Below are 23,617 nucleotides of genomic sequence, written 5' to 3' on the forward strand. Positions count from 1 at the left end.
CTTCCCTCCAGGCATGAGGACAGACACTGTCCTCTAGGTTCAGATTAAAGATATGACAGAGAGTAGTGCCTATATAGTCAGCTAGAATCCTTAGTAGCTTTCCATCTAAGTTGTAAATGCCAGGAGGTTTGTCATTATTGATCAAAAACTATTTCCCCACCTCTCCTAAACTAACATTGCAAAATTCAAACTTACAATGCTTTTCTTTTATTATATACATTTTTTAATGCATTAATACGATGACTCACTTTTCATTGTTGTCATAAATTTGCCCACTTTGCCATTGAAGTGATAATTTAAATAATCCGCAACATCAAATGGTTTTGTGATGAATAAGGCATCTGATTCGATGAAAGATGGATTTGAATTAGTCTTTATGCCCATAATTTCATTGAAAGTACTCCAAAGTTATTCCCATCATTCTTCATATCATTGATCTTGGCTTCATAATATAGTTTATTATTTTTGTTGAGATTAGTCACATAATTTCTCAATTTGCACTAAGTCAGCCAGTCAGATGTAGAGCCAGACTTATTTGCTACTCCTTTTGCCCCAACCATACAACTTTTCAATTCCTTATCAATCCATGGAGCCTTAACAGTTGTAACAGTCAGTTTCTTAAGAGGTGCATGTTTATCAATAATTGGAAGAAGCAATTTCAAAAATGTATTAAGTACAGCGTCTGGATGCTCCTTATTAATCACATCAGACAAACAAATTATGTTTAACGTCATCCACATAAGTCACAGCAGAATATTTTGTATGCTCTCTTATTCACTATTTTAGGCCCAGCTTTTAGAGCTTTGGCTTTCCTGGATATATCCACTATATTGCGATCACTGGATCCAATGGGTCCAAATACAGCTTTAGAACAAAGTTCTATAGTGTTAGTAAAAATGTGATCATTTCATATTTCAACACCCTATAATAATATACTTTAGATGAGGCAGGTGAACCTGCAACGACAGCACTTCAGTAACACTTGACATGAGATGTTCTGTAAGCACTACATCCTTATAAGGCCAGTTTTATTGCTTCTTTAATCGGAACAACAGTTTTCAGCTGTGCTAACATAATTGTGAAAGGGTTTTCTAATGATCAACTAGCTTTTTAAAATGATAAACCTGGATTAGCTAACACAACTTGCCATTGGAACACAGGAGTGCTGGTTGCTGATAATGGGCCTCTGTACGCCTATGTAGATATTACATAAAATCAGCCGTTTCCAGCTACAGTAGTCATTTACAACATTAACATTGTCTACACTGTATTTCTGATCAATTTGATGTTCTTTTAATGGACAAAAAAAAGTGCTTTTCTTTCAAAAACAAGAAAATGTCTAAGTGACCCCAAACTTTTGAACAGCCATGGTAAGTTGCTAGCTAGCATTTAACTTATCTTATAAAAAACAATCAGTCTTAACATAATCACTAGTTAACTACATACAGTGCCTTGCGAAAGTATTCGGCCCCCTTGAACTTTGCGACCTTTTGCCACATTTCAGGCTTCAAACATAAAGATATAAAACTGTATTTTTTTGTGAAGAATCAACAACAAGTGGGACACAATCATGAAGTGGAACGACATTTATTGGATATTTCAAACTTTTTTAACAAATCAAAAACTGAAAAATTGGGCGTGCAAAATTATTCAGCCCCCTTAAGTTAATACTTTGTAGCGCCACCTTTTGCTGCGATTACAGCTGTAAGTCGCTTGGGGTATGTCTCTATCAGTTTTGCACATCGAGAGACTGACATTTTTTCCCATTCCTCCTTGCAAAACAGCTCGAGCTCAGTGAGGTTGGATGGAGAGCATTTGTGAACAGCAGTTTTCAGTTCTTTCCACAGATTCTCGATTGGATTCATGTCTGGACTTTGACTTGGCCATTCTAACACCTGGATATGTTTATTTTTGAACCATTCCATTGTAGATTTTGCTTTATGTTTTGGATCATTGTCTTGTTGGAAGACAAATCTCCGTCCCAGTCTCAGGTCTTTTGCAGACTCCATCAGGTTTTCTTCCAGAATGGTCCTGTATTTGGCTCCATCCATCTTCCCATCAATTTTAACCATCTTCCCTGTCCCTGCTGAAGAAAAGCAGGCCCAAACCATGATGCTGCCACCACCATGTTTGACAGTGGGGATGGTGTGTTCAGCTGTGTTGCTTTTACGCCAAACATAACGTTTTGCATTGTTGCCAAAAAGTTCAATTTTGGTTTCATCTGACCAGAGCACCTTCTTCCACATGTTTGGTGTGTCTCCCAGGTGGCTTGTGGCAAACTTTAAACGACACTTTTTATGGATATCTTTAAGAAATGTCTTTCTTCTTGCCACTCTTCCATAAAGGCCAGATTTGTGCAATATACGACTGATTGTTGTCCTATGGACAGAGTCTCCCACCTCAGCTGTAGATCTCTGCAGTTCATCCAGAGTGATCATGGGCCTCTTGGCTGCATCTCTGATCAGTCTTCTCCTTGTATGAGCTGAAAGTTTAGAGGGACGGCCAGGTCTTGGTAGATTTGCAGTGGTCTGATACTCCTTCCATTTCAATATTATCGCTTGCACAGTGCTCCTTGGGATGTTTAAAGCTTGGGAAATATTTTTGTATCCAAATCCGGCTTTAAACTTCTTCACAACAGTATCTTGGACCTGCCTGGTGTGTTCCTTGTTCTTCATGATGCTCTCTGCGCTTTTAACGGACCTCTGAGACTATCACAGTGCAGGTGCATTTATACGGAGACTTGATTACACACAGGTGGATTGTATTTATCATCATTAGTCATTTAGGTCAACATTGGATCATTCAGAGATCCTCACTGAACTTCTGGAGAGAGTTTGCTGCACTGAAAGTAAAGGGGCTGAATAATTTTGCACGCCCAATTCTTCAGTTTTTGATTTGTTAAAAAAGTTTGAAATATCCAATAAATGTCGTTCCACTTCATGATTGTGTCCCACTTGTTGTTGATTCTTCACAAAAAAATACAGTTTTATATCTTTATGTTTGAAGCCTGAAATGTGGCAAAAGGTCGCAAAGTTCAAGGGGGCCGAATACTTTCGCAAGGCACTGTATGTTTGATGATATTACTAGTTTAACTAGCTTGTCCTGCGTTGCATATAATCAATGCGGTGCCTGAAATTGTGGCACTTCTCTTGCGTTCAGTGTAAGCAGAGTCAGGGTATATGCAGCAGTTTGGGTCGCCTGGCTCATTGCAAACTGTGTGAAAATAATTTCTTCCTAACAAAGACCGTAATTAATTTGCCAGAATTTTACATAACATTGAAGGTTGTGCAATGTAACAGCAATATTTAGACTTAGGGTTGCCACGCGTTCGATAAAATACGGAACGGTTCCGTATTTCACTGGAAGAATAAACTTTTGTTTTCGAAATGATAGTTTCTGGATTTGACAATATTAATGACCAAAGGCTCGTATTTCTGTGTTTATTATAATTAAGTTTATGATTTGATATTTAATAGAGCAGTCTGACTGAGCGGTGGTAGGCAGCAGCAGGCTCGTAAGCATTCATTCAAACCTCACTTTCCTCCGTTTGCCTATCAACTTCCGAGATTAGGCTGGCAATACTATTGTGCCTATAAGAACATCCAATAGTCAAAGGTCTATGAAATACAAATGGTATAGAGAGAAATAGTCCTATAATAACTACAACCTAAAACTTCTTACCTGGGAATATTGAAGACTCATGTTAAAAGGAACCACCAGCTTTCATATGTTCTGAGCAAGGAACTTTAACGTTAGCTTTTTTACATGGCACATATTGCACTTTCACTTCTCCAACACTTTGTTTTTGCATTATTTAAACTAAATTGAACATGTTTCATTATTTATTTGAGACTAAATAGATTTTATGTATGTACAGTTGAGGTCGGAAGTTTACATACACTTAGGTTGGAGTTATTAAAACTCGTTTTTCAACCACTCCACAAATTTCTTGTTAACAAACTATAGCTTTGGCAAGTCGGTTGTGCATGACACAAGTCATTTTTCCAACAATTGTTAGACAGATTATTTCACATTGAATTCACTGTATCACAATTCCAGTGGGTCAGAAGTTTACATACACTAAGTTGACTGTGCCTTTTAAACAGCTTCTTGAACAAGCATATGAAACAGTGTTTAAACCCTTTACAATGAAGACCTGTGAAGTTATTTGGATTTTTACGAATTATCTTTGAAAGACAGCGTCCTGAAAAAGGGAAATTTATTTTTGCTGAGTTGATGTATGTGTATAGATAAGAATGTGTGTGTATATATGTGTGTATGTGTGTATATTGAGTTTGAGTTTATTTTTATTTTTACAGGGACAGTGCACATTAATCAACGTTTCAGTAAAAGTGCCGGTTTTAGCCAGCCGGCTAATTTTCAACCGCAGTCCCTGGGCAGGTTATTAAAAAAAATTACAATATAGACAATAGCAGCATAGAACAAGCAAGACATAGCAACATAGGACAAGCAAGACATAGCATACAGAGCAACATAGGACAAGCAAGACGTAGCATACAGACAGAGCAACATAAAACAAAAAGCAGCAAGACAAAATTCATAAAAGCAACAAAGTGTTTCCACACCTCACAAGCTACAGACAACAGACAACATGGAAAGCGGCAACACACAGCTAGGGACCATGTTCACAAATCTGATTGACCTTTAGCCATGTCTTCAAGCATTTTGTGAAAGTGTGATATGTGGTGCAGTTATGTGTGTCTGATGGCAGTGTATTCCAGACATGGGAAGCTCTCACAGAGAATGCAGATTTACTAAAGGTGCTTTTCCTTAGGGGAACTATACAGTCACCTCTCATGGCAGACCTTGTGGATCTGCTGCCATATGTCTGGGTTTTCTGTTTAACAAAAATATTGAGTGGAGGGGGAGCCAGGCCATTAAGGATCTTGAATACAAGACATGCGTCGGTGTATTGCACAAGATTTTCCCAACTCAAGAGCTCATGCTTTCTAAGAATGTGACAATGATGATGGCTATTGGGCTTCCTATCAAGCACTTTGAGAGCCTGTTTGTAGACAGACTGAATAGGTTTTAATGTTGTACAGCAAGCTTGGGCCCAACTAGTCAAGCAGTATGTTAAGTGGGGGAGTATCATAGTTTCGAAGTACAGTTTTGCTACCTCTGTAGTCAAACAATTTCGTATAAATCGGAAATTAGCTAGGTTGAATTTGGTTATTTGAATTACTTTTTTCACATGCTTTTTAAAAGAGAGGTTGGAATCAAGTATGATGCCAAGGTACTTCAAATCGGATACCACCTGGAGCTTCTCCCCTGACACATAGACATCTAGCTCAGTAGCATCTGTTGCCCTCTTTGTGAAGAACATGCAAACAGTTTTTTTCACATTGAGATGCAAACACGAGTCACTGAGCCACTTTGTAACCTGGACCATTACAGTAGTGAGTTCTTGTGCAGCTTGTTGTTTGCTCTTTGCATGCACATATATCACTGTATCATCTGCATACATTTGAACTTCAGACCCAGTACAGACAGAAGGCAGATCATTAATGTACAGGCTGAACAGGAGGGGCCCCAGTATTGACCCTTGGGGCACGCCCACATCATAGCTACGAGTGGGCGACAGCTCATTGCTCACTCTGACACACTGAGTTCTGCCTTCAAGGTATGATTTCATCCATCTCAAGGCATCAGGGGAAAAGTTGAACTTGGACAATTTTGTGATGAGAATCTCATGGTTAACAGTATCAAAAGCCTTCCTTAGGTCCAGAAACACAGCCCCCACAACACCCTTTTGTCCATCTTGGACTTCACATTTTCCAGAAGAAAGCAGTTGGCCGTTTCTGTGGAGTGTTTCGCTCTGAAGCCAAACTGCATGGAGTGTAATGTGAAGGGGCTGTTGTTGAGGTGGGCAATCAGTTGTTCTGCTACACACTTTTCAACAACCTTTGACACCTGTAGTTACTCACGTCAGCAGGGTCGCCTGATTTAAAGATTGCCGTTATTATGGCCGACTTCCATACCCTTGGAAACACACCGAGACCAATAGATGTGTTGGTGACCTTAGTAATGGGGCCAATGAGTGACTCTTTGTAGTTTTTAAGAAAGGTAGAGTTTGCTGAAAATAAACGCAGTTGACAGTGAGAGGACGTTTACATCTCAACACCTCATAAGCATTCCTGTCTCTTCTGTAGGTGTTATCCTTGTATTGCTACTGCTGTATCATCAAATTAATTATCTAAGTGAGTCTCAGAAATGGCTAATATGTTAATGTTATGAATATCAGGCCTATCATGGACTATTTTTAGCCCTTTCTTCGGTAGCTTATCAGAGATCGACATAATATGGAAAATAATATACAAAGCAAGAGAAAAGAACCCATTCAGCAGTCCATGAATCAGTTGGGGGGGGGGGGGGGGGGGGGTGCTGTAGGGTTGAAGCTAGTAACACATAGTCTTGGCTCTCTCATCTCTTCTATGCTTTTGGGAGGGAGGGTGGACAAAGAGCCTGTCATAGCGGATGTAAGCAATGTCCCTATGCACTCTGGCAGCTTTCATGGCTGGGATAAGTTCTTTCCTCTTCATGAAATGCCAATGAGATCCTACATCTGTAACATGAAATGCCAATGAGTTGAAGAAGTTAGCTGGCTCTGTTAGGGCAACCAGCTAAACTGGCAGAGATTCAGGCTTTTGTTAGCTTGCGCTGGCTGCTAAAGGATGCAGGCTAGCGTGGAAGAGAGTGGCTGAGGGGGTCTTTGAAGTGAAACGGAGCTAACCACCTTTCATTCCCAGAGGAGAGAGCTAGAGAGTGAGCCTAGCCCCTCAGGAGCTGTTTGGAAACTCCACTGTTTCGCTCCAGTGAAGGGAGGACATGAGGCGAGGCTACTTCTTCCAGCAGCAGGACTCTATTTCAAACACATATTTCCACAACCCTTATTCCTGCCCTGTCTGTGCAATTCTATTGCCTGTTGAATACCACACTTTCTTCCTGATAAATCCCCTCTTCTGGATGTCTCAGCCTAAAACATGACGTCATCCTCTGAGGAAATGGCAAGGATTTTTGAAACGGTCTGTTTGAGGTGGGGGTCTGAGTTTTTTTTTTCTTCTCTGAAATGTATGCCATGTTAACAAATACAAGTATAGGACAAGTCAATAACATTATTTGAGTAAGAGTTAACAGATTGTTTCCCCCAAAAATATTTTACCCCCCTTTCTCCCCAATTTCAATCTTATATCATCGCTGCAACTTCGAGTCATGCGTCCTCCAAAACATTACCTGCCAAACCATGCTTCTTAACACCAGCCCGCTTAACCCAGAAGCCAGCTGCACCAATGTGTCGGTGGAAACCCCGTTCAACTGATGACCGAGGTCAGCCTGCAGGTGCCCGGCACGCCACAAGGAGGTGCTGGAGCGCGATGAGCCAAGTTCAAGCCCCCCAGCCAAACCCTCCCCAAACCCAGACGACGGGGGCAAATTGTGCTCTGCCCTATGGGACTCCCGGTCACGGCCGGTTATGACACAGCCTGGGATTGATCCCAGGTCTGTAGTGATGCCGGAAGCACTGTGATGCATTAGACCGCTGAGCCACTCCGTAGTCCCTGGATTATGAGCTGTTAAAATGAGATGCTACTTTAAATGTAAGTTGCAGTGAATCGACCATTATATTAACATTTGGTCCGCTTATGTGACCTATCTGCCATGTCCCGTGTCCCCTTAGGAGGCAGAGGGGGCGCTGCCCTACCTGCTGGTGCTGTGTGGGGACCACGGGATGTCCGAGACGGGCAGCCACGGGGGCTCGTCTGAGCATGAGGTCAATACACCCCTGGTGCTCATCAGCCCCGCCTTCAAGAAGAAAGGTAAGCATTGGCCTTCCTGTTATCCCTCTGTCTGTTTGTCAGTCTGTCTTGGTGTCATTGCTGAAGTAGGCACATGCACACCGGTGTTCAAATGCTTATCACAACACTTATCCATAACAGTATAGTGAAAATATTGTAGTTACGGCCCACCACTAATATGTCTATTTACATTTGTTTTCACCTAGGAAAAATGTTAGGATTAACATGACTTTTGATAGGTAAGGGCCTACTCCAGAGCGTCTGTGCCACACACGCACATGCCTGGTTAAATAAAGGCTACAAAAAATGCACACACAAACATACACACACGGCTGTCTCTCAGCTGAGCTCTCACACTGAGAAGCGGTGACATCTTGGCACTGTGTGAAGAGGAGCTCATTAACGTTTCGCCGCTCTGTGACAAACGTGTTCGAGGCCGTTGGTGTGAATGTGATAATTGTTTCTTTATTTGCTACGTGTATTTCTAGATAACTTCTCATCTACATAGGTTTATTTCAGGTGGATCAGATTTTACTGAGAGACCGGCTGAGAAGTTAAGCGTTGGCAGATACAGGCTGGTACAGTAACTTGTACTGTAGGACCTCAGACACATGATGGACAGGCTGGTACAGTAACTTGTACTGTAGGACCTCAGACACATGATGGACAAGTTGGTACACTAACTTGTACTGTAGGACCTCAGACACATGATGGACACAGAGCTTGTGTTCTGGATTGTCCTGTCAACTCAACTGGCATATTTCAAACTTTTTTAACAAATCAAAAACTGAAAAATTGGGCGTGCAAAATTATTCAGCCCCCTTAAGTTAATACTTTGTAGCGCCACCTTTTGCTGCGATTACAGCTGTAAGTCGCTTGGGGTATGTCTCTATCAGTTTTGCACATCGAGAGACTGAATTTTTTTCCCATTCCTCCTTGCAAAACAGCTCGAGCTCAGTGAGGTTGGATGGAGAGCATTTGTGAACAGCAGTTTTCAGTTCTTTCCACAGATTCTCGATTGGGTTCAGGTCTGGACTTTGACTTGGCCATTCTAACACCTGGATATGTTTATTTTTGAACCATTCCATTGTAGATTTTGCTTTATGTTTTGGATCATTGTCTTGTTGGAAGACAAATCTCCGTCCCAGTCTCAGGTCTTTTGCAGACTCCATCAGGTTTTCTTCCAGAATGGTCCTGTATTTGGCTCCATCCATCTTCCCATCAATTTTAACCATCTTCCCTGTCCCTGCTGAAGAAAAGCAGGCCCAAACCATGATGCTGCCACCACCATGTTTGACAGTGGGGATAGGGTGTGTTCAGGGCGATGAGCTGTGTTGCAAACATAACGTTTTGCATTGTTGCCAAAAAGTTCAATTTTGGTTTCATCTGACCAGAGCACCTTCTTCCACATGTTTGGTGTGTCTCCCAGGTGGCTTGTGGCAAACTTTAAACGACACTTTTTATGGATATCTTTAAGAAATGGCTTTCTTCTTGCCACTCTTCCATAAAGGCCAGATTTGTGCAATATACGACTGATTGTTGTCCTATGGACAGAGTCTCCCACCTCAGCTGTAGATCTCTGCAGTTCATCCAGAGTGATCATGGGCCTCTTGGCTGCATCTCTGATCAGTCTTCTCCTTGTATGAGCTGAAAGTTTAGAGGGACAGCCAGGTCTTGGTAGATTTGCAGTGGTCTGATACTCCTTCCATTTCAATATTATCGCTTGCACAGTGCTCCTTGGGATGTTTAAAGCTTGGGAAATATTTTTGTATCCAAATCCGGCTTTAAACTTCTTCACAACAGTATCTCGGACCTGCCTGGTGTGTTCCTTGTTCTTCATGATGCTCTCTGCGCTTTTAACGGACCTCTGAGACTATCACAGTGCAGGTGCATTTATACGGAGACTTGATTACACACAGGTGGATTGTATTTATCATCATTAGTCATTTAGGTCAACATTGGATCATTCAGAGATCCTCACTGAACTTCTGGAGAGAGTTTGCTGCACTGAAAGTAAAGGGGCTGAATAATTTTGCACGCCCAATTTTTCATTTTTTGATTTGTTAAAAAAGTTTGAAATATCCAATAAATGTCGTTCCACTTCATGATTGTGTCCCACTTGTTGTTGATTCTTCACAAAAAAATACAGTTTTATATCTTTATGTTTGAAGCCTGAAATGTGGAAAAAGGTCGCAAAGTTCAATACAATTTATGTATTTATTTTAGAATGGGTTTTATTTTAAAGTGTGCTACACAAAGTGAATGAATCGTTGTTATTAATGTATGATGTAGAGGAGTAGGGTTTGATTAGAGATGCGGTACATATGTTCTGCTCCTGTGACTTTTCACCTAATTTCTCAACTGTATACGTGTGTGAATGTACGTACGCGTTTCTGTCTGTCTTGTGCATGTGTGCCTCCTTGCTTCCTCTTGTTTCTATATCCTGAGATACTCTCTCTACTCCTTATAAACAGTAGGGATGGAGAAACCATCAACAGTAGAGCAGGTGGACCTGACCCCGACCCTGGCTCTTGGTCTGGGCCTGCCCATCTCCCAGAACAGTGTGGGCCGACTCATCCAGCCCGTGGTTGACGAGGCCTCGCTCAGGGACCAGCTGCGCTTTCTGCACCTCAACGGCCACCAGCTGAGCTACCTGCTGAAGGACAGCATGCCAGCCTATGAGAAAGGTAAGCGGGAATAGTGTGGTTCAGTGCAGGGGTAGTGCCAGATCAGAGCAAGGCTAAATCAGCTTCCAGCCTCCCAAAGTCAATGTGTACTATAAGTCCTTTACGGGTCCAAAATGTTGCACCCGTTCCGAAATGAATCCGTGGCTTTCCCACCCAACCCAACATGCATAAAACATTTTTTTTTTTTAAAGGAGACCGGTTTCCGAATGGACCCAAGGACGGTCAGAACCATTCCGAAATGGCCTGTGGAAAAACAGGCGCAAACGGACCCATGCTGGTTTGATCTGAGAGACCTATTCGGATCCGAGAGTAGAACGAGAGAGGGAAAGAAACCTCTGCCATCAATAAACGAGTGATATTGGCCAAATTATCAATCCTTAAAAACTGCTAAATGACATAAAACAAACCAGAAGAAAATTATATTTCGATGTGTCGCATAATCAAAACATTGTAGCTTATTGTTTTATTGGTTTTTACTTTCCTAAAACAGTAATTTGTTTACCTCACGATTCAGATGTTGGAGATTTGAGCGCTCAATGTATCAGGGTGTTGCATGCATTTATGTCTATAGTAGAGGCTGGCCAATTAATCGGAATGGCCGATTTAATTATGGCCGATTTCAAGTTTTCATAACAATCGGAAATAGGTATTTTTGGGCGCCGATTTGCCAATTTTTTTTTTTTATATATATATATATATTTATTTTTTTAAATTATTTAAAAAAATATATGTATATTTTTTATACCTTTATTTAACTAGGCAAGTCAGTTAAGAACACATTCTTATTTTCAATGACGGCATAGGAACGGTGGGTTAACTGCCTTGTCCAGGGGCAGAACGACAGATTTTCACCTTGTCAGCTCGGGGGATCCACTCTTGCAACCTTACAGTTAACTAGTCCAACGCAATAACGACCTTCCTCTCTCTCGTTGCACTCCGCAAGGAGACTGCCTGTTACGCGAATGCAGTAAGCCAAGGTAAGTTACTAGCTAGTATTAAACTTATCTTATAAAAAACAATCATTCATAATCACTAGTTAACTAAACATGGTTGATGATATTACTAGATATTATTTAGCGTGTCCTGCGTTGCATATAATCTGACTGAGCATACAAGTATCTGACTGAGCGGTGGTAGGCAGAAGCAGGTGCGTAAACATTCATTCAAACAGCACTTTCGTGCGTTTTGCCAGCAGCTCTTCGTTGTGCGTTAAGCATTGCACTGTTTATGACTTCAAGCCTATCAACTCCCGAGATGAGGCTGGTGTAACCGAAGTGAAATGGCTAGCTAGTTAGCGCGCGCTAACTAGCGGGACAGAAGCTATACTGTTACACTGGCAATACTAAAGTGCCTATAAGAACATCCAATAGTCAAAGGTTAATGAAATACAAATGGTATAGAGAGAAATAGTCCTATAATTCCTATAACAACTACAACCTAAACTTCTTACCTGGGAATATTGAAGACTCATGTTAAAAGGAACCACCAGCTTTCATATGTTCTCATGTTCTGAGCAAGGAACTGAAACGTTAGCTTTCTTACATAGCACATATTGCACTTTTACGTTCTTCTCCAACACTTTGTTTTTGTATTATTTAAACCAAATTGAACATGTTTCATTATTTACTTGAGGCTAAATTGATTTTATTGATGTATTATATTAAGTTAAAATAAGTGTTAATTCAGTATTGTTGTAATTGTCATTATTACAAATAAAATGAAGAAATCGCCCGATTAATCGGTATCGGCTTTTTTGGTACTCCAATAATCGGTATCGGCGTTGAAAAATCATAATCGGTTGACCTCTAGTCTATAGGCCTAGGCTCCACTGTATGATATTGATATTTAAAAATATATATATATATAAAGGAAGAGAAGCTTAGGCCTAGCCCAGAGAGAAAGACACCAACATGCGTTCTTAATCCTTGTCAGATAGGCTTCTACTGCTATACAGATGTAGGCGTACTATACAGGAGGATGAATTCGGCGTGCATAATATTTTTTTAAATAAAGATGAGCATTATATTGTTACTCCTTTAATCTAACTTTGGTAGGCCTAAAACATTCTTCCTCACCTCAAGTTCAACTGAGTCAGTTGGACTTCTGGTGCGCACTGCCTTCATAGGCCTGTAGTACCACACCAGACCTTCACAAAAGTTTCTAAACTTGATTAGGGTAATATCAAAGTAAGTCAAGTCATTGTTTTTAGGTAAAATATGAACCGTATGCCTACCCAACAAATGACAGCAATAGGCTGATATTTATTTTACATCCGGTTTACTTTAAACTTTTATCTTAAATTTAAATACAGAGCACAACATTTAAAAGACAACTTAATTTAGCATATTTAAAGAAATGTTTTAGATTCTAAAAAAGCTTACAATAATAATGATAAAACAAATTATAATAAATACTAAAACAAATAAATAAAAGTTTGAAAATTGCATCAAACCTGAATAGCGAGTTTGCACACATTCCATTTGGCCGCACCAATGTTCTTCTCATTGTTATCCCTTGAACTTGTCCTCACAGAATGAAATGAAAAAGGCCTCCATCTTTGCAATCAACAGTAGCCTAGAGTCTAGGCCAAAGCTCCTTTCACTCGTGCTCTCTCTCTCTCTCTTCAGCAGCAGGTGCACGTGAGGTGAGTGGCCGGAACCAGTTTCAGCTGGACATGAACTACATGTTTTATTGAGTTGCAATTGGCGAGGTTCTGATCACCTCGCACATTAAATTAACAGAGGACAGATCCAGTTGGTAAATCAATTATAATTGCACTTACCTGAGACCTGTGGCAATTATATAAGACCCCACCCAAATCTGAGACAAAAGTCAGAATTTATGGTCTCGGAATTTCAGGTTTGTTGGACACGTGAAGACCTCTAGTGTGTACAAAGCTATTCGGATAAAGCCAAGATAAGTGGCTCAATTCAAGTAATGTGTATGTGTGGCATACATGCACATATGTTCCTACAACCATTTATGTCTGTAAATAGATGTATTGACAACCGCAAAGGATTCAACCGGTCTAAGTTACAAAGATTGCATTTGGTTGCCTCTCTAAGAAGACAATCATCCTTCTCTTTACACACACACACACACACACACACACACACACACACACACACACACACACACACACACCCTTTGCAGGGTTTTACTCTCTCCTATTATCTTACTGAGTCACTGTCAAAGAAAGGAGAAGATTATCCACCTTTGGGGTTCAATCACACACACCTTTGTTTAGGCTATGTTGTATACATGTCAGAGTGTGGCTGTGAGGCCTGTCATTCGTCTATTACAGTGGATGTTCTGTATCAGGTGTTTGTCCATTGAGATTACATGGCTGTGTGCTCGATTTTAACCAACTGTAAGCAACTGGTGAGGTTGAAATAGCCAAATCCACTAATTTGAAGGGGTGCCCACATGCTTTTGTATATACAGTACCAGTCAAAAGTTCGAACACACCTACTCATTCAAGAGTTTTTCTTTATTTTTACTATTTTCTACATTGTAGAATAATAGTGAAGACATCAAAAATATGAAATAACACATTGAATCATGTAGTAACCAATAAAGTGTTAAACAAATCAAAATAGATTTTATAATTGAGATTCTTCAAAGTAGCCACCCTTTGTCTTGATGACAGCTTTGCACACTCTTGGCATTCTCTCAACCAGCTTCATGAGGTAGTAACCTGGAATGCATTTCAATTAACAGGTGTGCCTTGTTAATTTGTGGAATTGCATTCCTTCTTAATGCGTTTGAATCAATCAGTTGTGTTGTGACAAGGTAGGGTTGGTATTAGAGGTTGATCGATTAATCGGAATGGCCGATTAATTAGGGCCGATTTCAAGTGTTCATAACAATCGGTAATCAGCATTTTTGGACACCGATTATGGCCGATTACATTGCACTCCACAAGGAGACTACGTGGCAGGCTGACTACCTGTTATGAGAGTGCAGCAAGGAGCCAAGGTAAAGTGCTAGCTAGCATTAAACGTATCTTATAAAAAACAATCAATCTTAACATAATCACTAGTTAACTACACATTGTTGATGATATTACTAGGCTTATCTAGCTTTTCCTGCGTAGCATATAATTGATGCGGTGCCTGTTAATTTATCATTGAATCACAGCCTACTTTGCCAAACGGGTGATTTAACAAGCGCGTTCATGAAAAAAGCACTGTCGTTGCACCAATGTGTACCTAACCATAAACATCAACGCCTTTCTTAAAATCAATACACAAGTATATATTTTTAAACCTGCACATTTAGTTAATATTGCCTACTAACATACGTTTCTTTTAACTAGGGAAAATTGTGTCACTTCTCTTGCGGTCTTTGCAACAGAGTCAGTGTATATGCAGCAGTTTGGGCCGCCTGGCTCGTTGTGAACTGCGTGAAGACCATTTCTTCCTAACAAAGACAGCCAACTTCGCCAAATGGAGGATGATTTAACAAAAGCGCATCTGTGAAAAAAGCACAATCGTTGCACGAATGTACCTAACCATAAACATCAATACCTTTCTTAAAATCAATACACAGAAGTATATTTTTTTAAACCTGCATATTTAGTTAAAAGAAATGAATGTTAGCAGGCAATATTAACTAGGGAAATTGTCTCACTTCTCTTGCGTTCATTGCACGCAGAGTCAGGGTATATTCAACAGTTTGGGCTGCCTGCGAACTAATTTGGGCCGTTGCGAACTAATTTGCCAGAATTTTACATAATTATGACATAACATTGAAGGTTGTGCAATGTAACAGCAATATTTAGACTTATGGATGCCACCCGTTAGATAAAATACGGAACGGTTCCGTATTTCACTGAAAGAATAAACATTTTGTTTTCGGATTCGACCATATTAATGATATCATTCAAACAGCACTTTCCTGCGTTTGCCAGCAGCTCTTCGCAATGCTTCAAACATTACGCTGTTTATGACTTCAAGCCTATCAACTCCCGAGATTAGGCTGGCAATGCTAAAGTACCTATTAGAACATCCAATAGTCAAAGGTATATGAAATACAAATAGTATAGAGAGAAATAGTCCTATAATTCCTATAATAACTACAACCTAAAACGTCTTACCTGGGAATATTGAAGACTCATGTTAAAAGGAACCACCAGCTTTCATATGTTCTCATGTTCTGAGCAAGGAACTTAAACATGAGCTTTTTTTACATGGCACATATTGCACTTTTACTTCCTTCTCCAACACTTTGTTTTTGCATTATTTAAACCAAATTGAACATGTTTCATTATTTATTTGAGACTAAATTGATTTTTATTGATGTACTATATTAAGTTAAAATAAAAGTTTTTATAGTTCATTCAGTATTGTTGTAATTGTCATTATTACACATATAAATATATATAGAAATCAGCCGATTTAATCGGTATCGGCTTTTTTTTGGTCCTCCAATAATCGGTAACGGCGTTGAAAAATCATAATCGGTCAACCTCTAGTTGGTATACAGATACAGATAGCACTATTTGGTAAAATACCAAATATTATGGCAAGAACAGCTAAAATAAGCAAAGAGAAACGACAGTCCGTCATTGCTATAGGACATGAAGGTCAGTCAATGCAGAAAATGAGAAAGTTTCTTTATGTGCAGTCGGAAAAACCACAAGTTGCTACGATGAAGCTGGCTCTCATGGAGACTGCCACAGGAAAGGAAAACGCAGAGTAACCTCTGCTGCCGAGGATAAGTTCATTAGAATTACCAGCCTCAGAAATTGTAGCCCAAATAAATGCTTCACGTAGTTCAAGTAACAGACACATTTCAACATTAACTGTTCAGAGGAGACTACGTGAATCAGGCCTTCGTGGTTGAATTGCTGCAAAGAAACCACTGCTAAAGGACGCCAATAATAATAAGAGACTTGCTTGTGCCAAGAAACACGAGCAATGGAAATTAGACAGGTGGAAATCTGTCCTTTGGTCTGATTTGAGATTTTTGGTTCCAACCGCCGTGTCTTTGTGAGAAGCAGAGTAGGTGAACGGATGATCTCAGCATGAGTGGTTCCCACTGTGAAGCATGGAGGAGGTGTGATGGTGTGGGGGGTTTTGCTGGTGACACTGTGTGATTTACTTAGAATTCAAGGCACACTTAACCAGCATGGCTACCCCTGCATTCTGCAGCGATACACCACCCCATCGTTGTTTTACAACAGTACAATGACGCAACACACCTCCAGGCTGTGTAAGGGCTATTTGACCAAGAAGGAGAGTGATGGAGTGATGCATCAGATGACCTGCCCTCCACAATCACCCGACCTCAACCCAATTGAGATGGATTGGATTGAGTTGGACCGCAGAGGGAAGGAAAAGCAGCCAACAAGTACTCTGCATATGTGGGAACTCTTTCAAGACTGTTGGAAAAGCATTCCAGGTGAAGCTGGTTGAGAGAATACCAGTGGTGTGCAAAGCTCTCAAGGCAAACAGTGGCTACTTTGAAGAATCTAAAAAATATAAGTTTTAACACTTTTTTAGTTTGTTTACTACATGATTCCATATGTGTTATTTCATTGTTTTGATGTCCTCACTATCATTCTACAATGTAGAAAATAGTATAAAATAAAGAAAAACCCTTGAATGAGTAGGTGTGTCCAAACTTTTGACTGGTACTGTATAGTGTATGATCCCTTATTGATGTCACTTGTTAAATCCACTTCAATCAGTGTAGATGAAACAGAGGAGACAGGTTAAATTATTTTTTAGCCTTGAGGCAATTGAGACATTTATGTGTGCCATTCAGAGGGTGAATGGGCATGATAAAAGATGTAAGTGCCTTTAAACGGGGTATGGTAGTAGGAACTGGGCGCACCTGTTTGAGTGTGTCATGAACTGCAATGCTGCTGGGTTTTTGACGCTCCAGTGTATATCAGTTTCTAGTGTATATCAAGAACGGTCCACCACCCAAAGGACATCCAGGCAACGGCAGGCCAGTACTCGAAAACGGGTCATTGATGAAAGAGGACAAAGGAAGCTGACGCATTGTGCAGAGCAACAGATGGGCTACAGTTAGTCAACTGACAGTCCAGTACAACATTAACGCCCAAAATAATGCACAACTCGTCATACCTTGACACGAATGGGGTATGGCAGCCGACGACCTTACAGAGTTCTACTTATTTCAGCAAAAAATAAACTGTGGATGCATTGGGCTAAGGAATGAAAACACTGGAGAATTGGAAAAACATTGCCTGGACTGATGAATCCCGGTTCCTGCTGGTGGGTGACTCGTGAGTATATGAAAAACACATGAGTATATGCATCCATCGTGGTGGTGGTGGGGCGGGGTGTGTTTTCATGACACACGTTGAGCCCAGTGATAAAATTGGAGCAACGTTTAAATGTCACAGCATATTTGCCAATAAGGTACATCCGTTCATGTGCGACTAGATTTTTCAGCAGGATGATGCCCCATGCTACAAGGCTAGGATTGGTTCCACAAACATGGCAGTGAATTCAGCTTACCGCAGTGGCCTGCCCATTCGCCAGATCTCAATACAATTTGAGTATCTGTGGGATGAGATGGAACAAGCTTTTCGTAGTAGAAATCCACTACTAGCCAACTTGACACAACTGTGGGAATCATTGGAGATAACATTGGCCAGCATCTCTGTGGAACGCTTCTGACACATTTTAGAGTCCATAGTCCGGCTAAATGAGTATATTCTGAGGGCAAAAGTGGGTGCAACTCAATATTAGGAATGTGTTCCTAATGTTTTGTACATTCTGTACAACGTTTACTTCTGTAAATTTACACTGAGTTAATAGTGGTTCTGAGGTCTCACTAGTTTGGAACATGGAGCCTACAATTCCAGGTTTGTGAGTTTGATTTCCCCAGGTTTCCCATGTTGAATATGTAAAGTTTAGCACTGTGGTATGTCAGAATCCCTTGATGATTTTCTGCTGGTGTTCCAACTATATAGAAATGTACAGGAACATATTCCATATTCATTTTGAGGTAGGGTTTGTTCCTGCTGTAGAATGTGTTGTTCTAGCTGGCTTCAGAATGATGATGTTCTAGCTGGCTTCAGAATGATGTGTTGATCTAGCTGGCTTCAGAATGATGTGTGGGCGTGCGCGGGCGTTAGTGAGTGTTTGTGTGTGTGTGTGTGTGGGTGCGTGCGTGTGTGAGTGTGTGTGTGGACGTGAGTTAGTGAGTGTTTGTGTGTGGGCGCGTGAGTGTGTCTCTCCTCAGAGTACTTGAACCTGATCAACGTCAAGTCTCACAATGCAGATTCGTATCGGTGAATGTGTGTCAAAACACGGGCTGGACACAAAGAGACGTCAAATTCAGACATTTGAGAACGTTTGGAGGATGTCGATATATGCCATCGACGGCGCTCACCCCCCAAAAATGTACAATTATGGCATAGCACTGGGCTGGAACTCACAAGGCTCAAAGCCAGAGAGCTGCCTTGACCACTGTAGTACTTGGAGCCAGAGGCTGCCTCGACCATTGCACCAGTCAGAGCCAGAGACCTGCCTAAACCGCCCGGAGCCAGAGAGCTGCCTAGACCGCCGCACCGCTCGGAGCCAGAGAGCTGCCTAGACCATCGCACCGCTCGGAGCCAGAGAGCTGCCCAGACCGTCGCACCGCTCGGAGCCAGAGAGCTGCCCAGACCGTCGCACCGCTCGGAGCCAGAGAGCTGCCCAGACCGTCGCACCGCTCGGAGCCAGAGAGCTGCCTAGACCGTCGCACCGCTCGGAGCCAGAGAGCTGCCTAGACCGTCGCACCGCTCGGAGCCAGAGAGCTGCCTAGACCGTCGCACCGCTCGGAGCCAGAGAGCTGCCTAGACCGTCGCACCGCTCGGAGCCAGAGAGCTGCCTAGACCGTCGCACCGCTCGGAGCCAGAGAGCTGCCTAGACCGTCGCACCGCTCGGAGCCAGAGAGCTGCCTAGACCGTCGCACCGCTCGGAGCCCGAGCGCTGCTTAGACCGCCGCACCGCTCGGAGCCAGAGCGCTGCTTAGATCGCTTTGCCACTCAGAATCAGAGCGCAGCCTAGACCACTCTGCCACGGCAGTTCACCATTCTCTAGCAAGCAGGGAGGGTACTTGATGATACTTCATGTAAACAGCGCATTGTTTTTAATTATTTTGTTTTAAGCCTTCACCAAGCCTTAGCCCTAACCTTAAGCACTCATAACAAATACCTAAACTTAACCCTTTCAGGTTATGTTTAACCTTGTAACCACGCGGAATTAACCCTGGAACCACGTGATATGAATTGGTAAAATATTGACTTTCATCCAATTACGTCAAATTCAAAAGTGAAACTATGAGGTCAGGTCAGAACATGCCCTCTATGTGCTCGCCATGCGCTACGCCATCTAAATACCACACGCATAGATGCACACAGGCAAACATAGACATACACTCACACACATACGCATGCACGCAGACACAGTTCTACATGCCACAGTTCAAGACATTTGCATTACCTGAGTATTTCGATAAATGACATGCATTGAACCGTGAGTAAAGTTATTCATTATTGATTTTGACTACAACACCACATACACCACAACTTCATGAGAGTCTAATCACTTTGTCTGTGTTACCTGGCAGACTTAATTGTAAAGCAGTATTTCTCAATATATTGCAGGTACGTTGAACACTGCCCTAAACAGATGTGATGTTATTCAGCTTATATTCCCTATTCAGTGATATTATGACAGCATTGTGGAAGATTTCCACTGATTTAGCTTGTAAGAAGAGTATAATCATCCTAGATGAACTGGAGAATTTTGAGCACTGATGTACCGTAAAGTGAGTTTTAGCTTATTAATTACCAAGTGTGTATCTTCAACTCCCTAAGTCAGCGTTGATTATCATCTATGTTCACAGCTGTTAAAATTTGAATCAAGTCAATCTGATTATCGATTCACCGCCACCCTCTCCCCTTCATCTCCTTCTTCTTATTTCAGGACTCAGCTGTTCTTAGGTCACCCCATGGGCCTCTGAGTGATGAATGCTGATTACAGTAGAAAAATGCATGCTAATCAATCAGTGGTTGCTTAGTGCAACTGTAATTTAAAGCAAATTTAGATTGCAGTAGAGTAGCTCAAGAGTATTTAGTATTTATTAGGATCCCCATTAGCTGCTGCCAAGAGAGATGATAACTCACAGGTCTTAAATTACTGTTCTGATTTCAACCTAAAATGGCTGCCACAAAGGCCCTTGTCCACACTGCAGCCTATTCAGCAAATTATTAATTTGCCAGTTTCCATAGTGATTCTGGGACATCTCCTTTACAAGCAGCGGACCTAAGTCTAGTTCCTGATGCTATTACAACTCTGAGATAGTAACCTCAAAGCATCCTTGTTATACCTGTGTACACCATGGACATGCCTAGACATCTACACAAACACCATCTCACAATAGACATGCCTAGACATCAACGCAAACATCCATCCTACTCCGGACATGCATAGACCTCTACGCAAACAGCCATCTCACGCCGGACGTGCATAGACAACTACGCAAACAGCCATCTCACGCCGGACGTGCCTAGACAACTACGCAAACAGCCATCTCACACCGGACGTGCATAGACAACTACGCAAACAGCCATCTCACGGCGGACGTGCCTAGACAACTACGCAAACAGCCATCTCACGGCGGACGTGCCTAGACAACTACGCAAACAGCCATCTCACAGCGGACGTGCCTAGACAACTACGCAAACAGCCATCTCACGCCGGACGTGCCTAGACCTCTACGCAAACAGCCATCTCACGCCGGACGTGCCTAGACCTCTACGCAAACAGCCATCACACGCTGGACGTGCCTAGACAACTACGCAAACAGCCATCTCACGCCGGACGTGCCTAGACAACTACGCAAACAGCCATCTCACGCCAGACGTGCATAGACAACTACGCAAACAGCCATCTCACGCCGGACGTGCCTAGATATCTATGCAAACAGCCATCTCACACCGGACGTGCATAGACATCTACGCAAACATCCATCCTACTCCGGAAGTGCCTAGACAACTACGCAAACAGCCATCTCACGCTGGACGTGCCTAGACAACTACGCAAACATCCATCCTACTCCGGACGTGCCTAGACATCAACGCAAACATCCATCCTACTCCGGACGTGCCTAGACATCAACGCAAACATCCATCCTACTCCAGACGTGCATAGACTACTACGCAAACAGCCATCTCACGCCGGACGTGCCTAGACAACTACGCAAACAGTCATCTCACGCCGGACGTGCATAGACAACTACGCAAACTGCCATCTCACGCCGGACGTGCATAGACAACTACGCAAACAGCCATCTCACGCCGGACGTGCATAGACCTCTACGCAAACAGCCATCTCACGCCGGATGTGCATAGACAACTACGCAAACAGCCATCTCACGCCGGACGTGCCTAGACAACTACGCAAACAGCCATCTCACGCCAGACGTGCCTAGACAACTACGCAAACAGCCATCTCACGCCGGACGTGCCTAGACAACTACGCAAACAGCCATCTCACGCCGGACGTGCATAGACAACTACGCAAACAGCCATCTCACGCCGGACGTGCCTAGACAACTACGCAAACAGCCATCTCACGCCGGACGTGCCTAGACAACTACGCAAACAGCCATCTCACGCCGGACGTGCCTAGACAACTACGCAAACAGCCATCTCACGCCGCATGTGCCTAGACATCTACGCAAGCATCCACCTTCACTAAATTAGCCTTCTTTCTTGACAAACACAGACAAGACATGATGAAATGCTAAAGTCAATCAGTGGCGTACCTCCTATCTTTCTGTTTCTTTTTTTCATTACCTTGTATTTCCTACATTCAGTAGTTCAATTACTGGGACCTCCTTTGAGTGGCTTTTCAATTTTTCTGCAGTAAAAGCAACAGGGAACCAGATAGACTATTCAATCTGACATAAACCTTAGATAGAGGAAGTTGGAGAAAGTGGCTGCTCTTAAAGTGAACTCTGCAAGGTTCAGGTTATTGCTGTCCTAGTCAGTGTCACTGATTAAGACAGCCCTAATACATGTCAAGGTCACATCCAGCCAAGGACCAAGCAAGCAATGTGGTTCCAAGTTCAACCAAAGTGGCAATACCAAACAAATCACTATTAGACTGACACGGTGGTGCCTATGTCAAGGCGGCTCGCACCTTTCCCTTTTTGACCTAACACGTCCATCTCAAGGTGATCATACAGTGCCTTCAGAAAGTATTCAGACCGCTTGATTTTTTCCAAATTATTACGTTACAGCCTTATTCTAAAATCGATTAAAAAATATATAAAAAATCCTCAACAATCTACACACAATACCTCATAATGACAAAGCGAAAACAGGTTTTTATTTAGAAATAAAAAACAAATACCTTATTTACATAAGTATTCAGACCGTTTGATATGAGTCTGGAAATTGAGCTCAGGTGCGTCCTGTTTCCATTGATCATCCTTGATGTTTCTACAGCTTTGATTGGAGACCACCTGTGGTAAATTCAATTGATTGGACATGATTTGGAAACGCACACACCTGTCTATATAAGGTCCACTGTTGACAGTGCATGTCGGAGCAAATACCAAGCCATGAGGTTAAAGGAATTGTTCGTAGAGCTCCAAGACAGGATTGTGTCGCGGCACAGATCTGGGGAAGGGTACCAAAGAACACAGTGGCCTCAATCATTCTTAAAAGAAGAGGTTTGTAACCACCAACACTCTTCCTATAGCTGGCCATCTGTCCAAACTGAGCAATCGGTGGAGAAGGTCCTTGGTTAGGGAGGTGACCAAGAACCCAAGGGTCACTCTCTCAGAGCTCCGGAGTTCTTCTGTGGAGATGGAAGAACCTTGATACTAAGATTGAACTCTTTGGCCTGAATGCCAAGCGTCACATCTGGAGGAAACCTGGCACCATCCCTACGGTGAAGCATGGTGGTGACAGCATCATGCTGTGGGGATTTTTTTCAGCGTCAGGGACTGAGAGACTAGTCAGGATCGAAGGCAAAGATGAATGGCGCAAAGTACAGAGAGATCCTTGATGAAAACCTGCTCCTGAGCGCTCAAGACCTCAGACTGGGGTTAAGGTTCACCTTCCAACAGGACAAAGAC

General features: G+C 42.2%; 1 protein-coding gene across 1 annotated transcript in view; it reads left to right on the top strand.

The window, feature by feature from the left end:
• The window catches only part of LOC139366377 (GPI ethanolamine phosphate transferase 2-like), a 131,669-nt gene that overhangs the window by 35,301 nt on the left and 72,751 nt on the right, over positions 1-23,617 (top strand). Inside the window, exons 5-6 of the mRNA XM_071103802.1 lie at positions 7,697-7,835; positions 10,289-10,501. Of these exons, the coding sequence (XP_070959903.1) occupies positions 7,697-7,835; positions 10,289-10,501 (352 nt within the window). The remainder of the gene's footprint in view (positions 1-7,696; positions 7,836-10,288; positions 10,502-23,617) is intronic.

The sequence above is a fragment of the Oncorhynchus clarkii genome, chromosome 14 (assembly GCF_045791955.1).
Source record: "Oncorhynchus clarkii lewisi isolate Uvic-CL-2024 chromosome 14, UVic_Ocla_1.0, whole genome shotgun sequence".
NCBI lineage: Eukaryota > Metazoa > Chordata > Actinopteri > Salmoniformes > Salmonidae > Oncorhynchus > Oncorhynchus clarkii.